Source organism: Nicotiana attenuata, unplaced genomic scaffold, assembly GCF_001879085.1.
Source record: "Nicotiana attenuata strain UT unplaced genomic scaffold, NIATTr2, whole genome shotgun sequence".
Lineage (NCBI taxonomy): Eukaryota > Viridiplantae > Streptophyta > Magnoliopsida > Solanales > Solanaceae > Nicotiana > Nicotiana attenuata.
In genome coordinates, this window is record NW_017670424.1 from 664,219 (window position 1) to 672,232 (window position 8,014).

The following is an 8,014-nucleotide window of genomic DNA, read 5'->3' on the forward strand; positions in this document are numbered from 1 at the left end:
ACAACATACACAATGATCCAAAGAGTCCTTTTGATTTATGAAATTGGAATGATGACCACGAGAAATTATTGTACAACTCTCAAGAGAAGCAAAAAGAATATTTCTACACCGTAGTAAACCAAGAGCTAAACGATATTTGTATTGCTAAAAGGATGTAGTATCTCCTACTAATTGTATTTTGTAGCAATATATATATATATATATATATATATATATGTCAGCTATTATTTTTTCAAGCGGTTAAAATATATATTTCTCAATACCGCGTGCACAAATTGGCCCAAGGAAGGATCCGAAGTGCCTGTTACCAAAAATTAAGTAGATTACCACCAAGAAGTGTGGTATGATAATTAAGATCTCTCAATACTTAATCAAGGGGCATTTGCATCTATACCCGCTTTTTGTGTCACGTTTTAACTTGTGCCCGTTTTGCAAAAAAAATTGCAAGCGTACCCGCTTTTTCTCATAACTTCAGCATACGGGGCTGAAGTAGCAAAGGCAATCACGCAAAACTTCAGCATTCTAGTAGCCGGGTCTGAAGTTCAGCTCTAGAGCTAAAGTTTTTGTTTTGTAACTGGCGAAAGTTTTTGTTTGTAACTGGCAAACTTCAGCTCTAGAGCTGAAGTTTTTGTTTTGTAACTGGCGAATTTCAGCTCTAGAGCTGAAGTTTTTGTTTTGGAATTGTCGAACTTCAGCTCTAGAGCTGAAGTTTGTTTTTTGAACTGGCGAACTTCAGCTCTAGAGCTGAAGTTTTTGTTTTGGAACTGTCGAACACTAGTCTACATTTGCTTACAGAAACACGACATTGGATACAATACACGCATAGGCACCATTGCAACAAGGATAGTTAGACCAGAGCTCAATTTTAGAACCAAAACTGTTCATTGGCTTTCTGAAACAAAGTAAAAATTTCTGCACAGCGACAGGTGCAAAATTAATCCAACAACGCCTAAAACCTTTGATCCTATTTGTGCCTGGAGCATCAAACCATTTACAATTTTTCTTCTAAATTTTAATCTTTCATTCACTATTCAGGTTCAGCAACTAATTAAGGATTGTTCAGTTAATCATCTAGGTGCCGCTTTAAATAATTTGTTTATAATTTTGTTTTTAAATAATCTGATAAACATATTTATGGCAATCATCCCATAAACTGAAGTTCCATGGCAACACCAACACAGTAGAAGAAAGAAGAAGAAGAGGAAGAAGAAGAAGAAGAAGAAAACGAAGGAGGAGGAGAAAGGGAGCTGAAGTTATTTAAAAAGTGGCTACAAGCTAAAAGTTTTTTAAATAATGGGTATAGGTTAAATGGGGGCGACCAAGGCGCCCCGTGCAATTTTTACTTTTAAGGCCTAAATTACCTTGTTTTTCTTTTTCTTTTTTTAATTTAATCATTCCGTGATCATTAACACTTGTAGCCCTTTTGAGAAAGGAGTACCCGAATTTTAACAAAGCACGTGCATCCGAATACTCTGACGTGTGAATAGTCATTTTGAATTTTACATCGACTTTTCGCACTGAATCAACTCATAGAGGGAGATAAAAGGCTCGCTCTAAGCCTCTTAGTACTCCACTTGAAAATCTCGAGTTAAATGTTGAGAGATTTGCTCAATTTACTAGTTTGGGTACTTCTAATCCTTTGTTCACTCTTAGTGAGCTCAATTCTCATAGGCTCGACTTTGAGACGTCTGATTAAGGTAAAAATTGCATGGGGCGCCCTATTTGGTCGCTCCCATTTAACCTATATTCATTTTTTTTTAAAAATTTTTTAGCTTGTACCCACTTTTTAAATAACTTCAACTCCCTTTCTCCTCCTCCTCCTCCTTCTCCTCCTTCGTTTTCTTCTTCTTCTTCTTCTTCTTCTTCTTCTTCTTCTTCTTCTTCTACTGTTGTTGGTGTTGCAATGAAACTTCGGTTCATGGGATGATTGCCATAAATATATTTATCAGATTATTTAAAAATAAAATTATAAACAAATTATTTAAAGCGGCACCTAGATGATTGACTGAACAATCCTTAATTAGTTGCTGAACTTGAATAGTGAATGAAAGATTAAAATTTAGAAGAAAAATTGTAAATGGTTTGATGCTCCAGGCACAGACAGGATCAAAGGTTTTCGCCGTTGTTGGATTAATTTTGCATCTGTCGCTGTGCAGAAATTTTTACTTTGTTTCAGAAAGCCAATGAACAGTTTTGGTTCTAAAATTGAGCTCTGGTCTAACTATCCTTGTTGCAATGGTGCCTATGCGTGTATTGTATCCAATGTCGTGTTTCTGTAAGCAAATGTAGACTAGTGATGAACTTACAAACAAAAACTTAAGCTCTAGAGCTGAAGTTCGCCAATTACAAAATAAAAACTTTAGCTCTAGAGCTGAACTTCAGGTCCGGCTACTAGAATGCTGAAGTTTTGCGTGATTGCCTTTGCTACTTCAGCCCCGTATGCTGAAGTTATGCGAAAAAACAGGTACGCTTGTAATTTTTTTTGCAAAATGGGCACAAGTTAAAACGTGACACAAAAAGCGAGTATAAATGCAAATGACCTACTTAAAAGCTTACTTTTGTCTTTTTAACAGCGACACCATCTGTCCAAATCTTTAATCACTCTTTCCTCCTCTTCACAATTGTTAACAGAGCAACAAAATCCACTCAACAATTTCAAAAAATAATATTTTTCCTTATTCCAAAGTTCTACATCCAATATATACTATAGAGTTATACCCCTATAGATTTGCCTTTTAGCTCTACGACACAACAATGGAGAATAGTAGTAATGGTACGAACGGGAAAAGAATAAGAGCTGAAGATGTGATATGTAAGCTCAAAGACGACGGTGATTTCGATAAACTTCGCCTCAAAATTCTCCGCAAACTCAAAGAAAACGTCAGTATTTTGCTTTTTCTTCTTTTGTTATAGCTTGTTATTTAGGGTTTCTCATTGGGCTAAAATTGCACATCCTATTTATTCATCTTCCGTTTCTCTATTGTTATATTTGTTTAGGGCTTAAGTTATATACACTGATGGAGTACAAGAACAACAACATACACAGTGTAATCCTACAAGTTTGGGTATAGGGAACGTATTGTGTATGCAGTCTTTATCCCTCCACCTGTGATAGAGTGATAATGTAATAAATTGTTCATACTATCATGTAATTTAACCTATTATAATGTGTTACTACCATTTATTCGAGGTTATCAATTAATGCTATTTAATAGAGTAAGTGACCTGATTGTGTACATAGAATTAAACTAGTAAACATATGAGTTTAAGTTCTATGCACCGACCATAAAGCATATTTTGAAGGTCACCTAAAAAATGATGGCAGGATTCTGATTAATAGCATTGATTGTTAATCTAGAATAATTGGTAAGTTAACTTGCTATAATAGGTTAAAGATATACCAATGAGAGGAATTTATCAGGTCACCTTTATCTGTTGCAGTAGGTAGCATATCTTTCTTTAAAGATAGCAAATCCTATATTTTAAGGAGGCTGGCTTACCTGTAAATGTCCGTTGGTTGAACTAATAACAATAACAACAACAACAACAATAAACCAAGTATATTCCCACAGGTATTGGTTGAACTGATAATGTAAAGATTCTTTACAATGATGGTGTATATAACTTCAACTCAAAAAGAAAATACAAGAATGCTACATATGTGATTTGAATTAAAAAATTATTATTAGTACAAAAGTTTTTGTTCTTATCCTATTTGCACAGTATAACTTCCCCATTCATTGCATGTGGCGCTGGCCTTTGGCACTGATTAGAGATTAGAGATCAATTTTAGGATTTAAGTTATATACCCAGAAGGGGCAAGGTATGTAGTTTATCTAGGGCAGGTGCCTCCTAAAGAGAAACATAGGTGTTCAAAAGTTGGCGCAAGCTATGATTCTACTCATGAGCATGATGGTATAGCTGACCTGACTATGAGACCGACGGGTGGAAGCAAAAGTTGATCATGGTGATCCGGGAGTCAATGGATCAAAGGTACTTCAAAGAGTCAATGGACTATAAAGAATTGTTACACTCTAAGTGAAATTTAACCTAACCCATGCTAGCTGGTTTACCAATTTTCTAACCCTTTTTCTAGGTATCTCAAACTAGGCTGCTATTTGCAATTGGTTTTTCAGTAACTTGATAGATCCATTATCGGTGTATAAAAGTTAAAACTTTAATTTTGTAGTGCACGTTCTATGTACATGTTTATGCTTGTTTCAGCTTTCATTTGGATGCTTAACATCATTGAAAAACAAAAATATGCTTCTTTTTAGTTTGAAACTGTAGAAGTTCAGAAAATGTCAGTTAAAGGTTCAATAAGGACTTTGTCGGATGCAGAAAGGGTTTCTACAAGATTTGAAACCGTATACCTTGGTTGATGTTTGTTACTAGACTTACTGGCGGGATTCTATTGGCATGTTAAGCCTGGCCAGGCCTTTGCTTGAAAGCTCTTCTGACTGATTTTAACTCCATATGATTTTCCATGGGGAACTCTTGAGTTTCATTGCATCCAAGGCAAGATTTTTAAACAGAACTAATTGTACACAGTCGATCAGTGAGCCTTTCCAAAACTGAGGTTCTGATGTCTTCTCTTTTGCCTAAAGAATACCTTGAATATTAATCTACTTGGATTGCTAGTTGAGCTAGGTCGGTAGAAGCTTGCACGCTCAGCTTTTGTTAGGGCTGGGTTTTAAATCAATATGAGTTGAGTTGAGTGCAAAATAAATTCAGATCGATTTTGATTGAAGGCACAAGTTCAGGTTGAACTCGCTTAGACTAAGGATCTTTAGTGGTTCTTTTTCCATCCCTACAACAATGTCTTGTAACAGCCCACCTCTGTATGGTCTGGACTTTACTTTTGCGGTATTCAGGTATAAGTAATTAAATTTTTTGACGAGACTTGCAGTTTTGATTGCATTCTTTCTATAGTTTGATTTACCCTGGTCAGTTGTTAGTTATATTTGGGTTTAGCAATGAGCCTGGACTTTTAGGCTAGGGAAGAGCTGTAAAAGGTGAAACTGACTTGGTGCCCCAGGTTCGGGGAAGTATTTTGTTACATTATGCTTGTTTTCTGCTGATAACAAATCTCTTTATTTCCAATTAATGTCAAAACTTTTAACCTTCCACAAAGGTGCACCTTTTGAAGAGATGTGCACATTTTTATACACATTTAGAAGCTAAGCAAAAATACATCACACTAGCATTACGTTGAACATGGACATGGACCTGGCATGAAAATTTTGAAATGTTATGGGGGCATGACACGTATTGGAGATGATGTTATATCTGTATATGGTCTACACTTAAAACTAGAACTGTACTAACTATCAGTTCTTACTTAAAAAAATATAAAAATTAGATTAGTAACAATAAATTAAAGGCATAAGGGACAAACTTTGAAAGCTTCGCGGTTCCAACATCATAAAGAATCTATTAAGTGACATCATATTGCGCGTCCAGGAATCACCTAAAATAAAGTGCTTGCTACTACAAAAGATCACACTCCAAAATATCTGGTTCCAATAGTTCAAATTTAAAAGACAATAGCTGGGACTTAACTGTATTATTGTCGTACATGAATTAATGTGGTGTCAAACTTGATTAAATTTGATGTTGTGCTTCCTAATGTCTGCGGTGGGGCAAGGGGACAGAGAAAATTTCACTGTTAGTTTCCCAAAGCCTAACATATCTGCCTAAGCTTGGTAAAAAAAAAAAACCTTCATGCTCATTATCATTTAAAACATCGTTTCTCCTAGAGCTGAACAGTTATTTTCTCATATAAAACTTGAGAACGATGTACTATTCATGGTAAAGTTAAAACGTCTTTCTTGCCTTTGGTATATCTCTATATACAAGAAGATCAAAGAGATCTTCCTTTTTCATGTTGAAGGTAAACGATGCACTTCTAGTCTTGAAGTTATTATGTGATTATTTACTTAGTACAAGGGTATGAGGGGCTAGTTAATTTATTTAATAAGAGAATGGGACTTTATCTATATACTTGAATCCGGTGTTTAAAGGCACAGGAAGCATGGAGCCAAAATTTATAGCTTCTATTCAAGTGTTGGTCAAGTTCGCCTAGCTGCAAGTTGAGAAGTAAGATAAGCATTATTCGTTAAAGAATATGATGAGTGTTTTCTATCAAATTCTGAGATTTCGTATTTATATAATGCTCCTTTAGTATATGAAACTACTCCAACTGATTCTGTTATGCTAAGACCATTTTATGTTCAGTTTAGAATCAACGAAATTGATGAAATGTTGTTTACATCAAGGGTGTCTAACGGGCGGGCCGGGCCGGGCCGGGCCGGGCTGGGTAGAAAAAAGTTGAAACCGTCCGGGTTTCGAACTGGGCCGGCTATAGGTTAGGGGTTACCGGGCTTAACGGGTTCGGGTTCATCCGGTTAAAAAATGAACCGTAAGGGTTACGGGTCCAAGGGGCCGGGCCGGGTTAGTGTTTTTTTTATTTTTTAATTTTTTTTTTGTATTTTGTATAACTATTGTAATTTATATTATAAAGTAAAAATATAAAGAATACAATGAAGATGAAAAAAAATTGCACTTATAAATTGCAAGTGCTACATTTATTTCAAAATTCAAACTTACAAATTGAAAGGTTTACATTTAACAACAAGTAAATTAATCAAAAAAGAGTAAATTCAAAGGTTTTGCATTGCCTTGGACTCTAAAACCTTAAAAAAAAAATATTGAAATCATCTATTGCTGCTTTCGAATCGGCTGAAAGAGGATTTTGAAGTCACTTAGGAGAAGTATAGGGAAGTGTGCCTGAGTCTTCTATAATAAGTAGTTGTTTAGCCTTTAAACAGGTCCGGGCCGGTTAGCCGGTTCTACAGGGATTTTGGTTGACCGGGTTTGACCGGTCCGATTAACCGGATGAATTAAAGTGAACGGACCAACCCCCCTAACCCCAGTAACCCAGCCCACCCGGCCCCCTAAGTACCGGGCCGGTCCGGTCCGGGTTTCAACCGGTCTGGGCCGGTCCCGGGTCAACCCGGCCGTTTGACACCTCTAGTTTACATCATTTAATATTTTTGAATAGGTTAACGCCAAATAAATTATTTATAAAATTATGCTTTATAGGTCACGGGTTCGAGCCGTGGAAGCAGCCACTAATGCTTGCATTAGGGTAGACTGTCTATATCAAACCCCTTAGGGATGCCCTTTTGTAAATTTGTGCGTTATCCGTGTCCCGTCGCTTTTACTTGTGAAGGTTCTTGTCTCCGACTAACTATGTTAGTGTTAAACATATGATGAGTGGTTTTTACATTATCTTCTCAAACATATGATGAGTGGTTTACCCAAGAAAACCATTTGCTTTAAAGGGAAATTGCTTTTTTTTTTTTTTTTTGCAAAAACATCGTGCACGTTGCACATTTTTCTGTCCATTCCTCATTTATCTTTTGCCGCAGTCTTAGTGGGCATGTTAGGGCTCAGTTTGAGGTAGGGCAAATTATTTGTTTTAGGTTTTATTGAACTATCTTCTCAAAGATGCCGATTATCTTGAACCAACATCTCCAGCACTGTGACTCTGCTTTTATGCCTGTGTTTTATTCAAGATATTAGAAACTAAAGGTATGAGTTGACCAAAAATTCAACATGCACGATTTTTTTTTTTGGGCACTTTGCAGTAACCACGATGTAGGTGGATTTGTTGTATGTCATTTCTGTTGGCTTTTGGGTATGTCATGTTTTTACTTTATGTTCAGAAAAAGAAAAGGACAAGAATGAGGCTATTACACTTTTAAGTTTATATATGCTCCAAGTTGTCTGAAATTTTGTTTTGCTCCAGGAAGAGTTGCGGAATAGCATAATAGCCACTGTGAAAGAATCAGCAGCACTTAACCGTCCAGGTGCAGAAAATATGAAACCAAGGCAACTGTCGGATGCTATATATCAAGAAGTTGGGTAGGTCATATTTTCAAAGTTTCCAATGGTTTTGATGTTTTCTCTTTAAGACACTAGAAGCACCTAAACGCTGAAAGCTCTGACA

The 8,014-nt window shown here is 36.2% G+C and overlaps 1 protein-coding gene across 2 annotated transcripts in view; it reads left to right on the top strand.

The window, feature by feature from the left end:
• The first annotated feature begins 2,579 nt into the window (after nt 1-2,579).
• Nucleotides 2,580-8,014, top strand: part of LOC109239231 — an 8,673-nt gene continuing 3,238 nt past the window's right edge. For both annotated transcript variants that reach the window (XR_002069864.1, XM_019405773.1), the window contains exons 1-2: nt 2,580-2,880; nt 7,814-7,929. Coding sequence is in view for 1 of the 2 variants with exons in the window: in XM_019405773.1 (XP_019261318.1) it covers nt 2,755-2,880; nt 7,814-7,929 (242 nt within the window). In the remaining variant the exon portion in view is untranslated. The remainder of the gene's footprint in view (nt 2,881-7,813; nt 7,930-8,014) is intronic.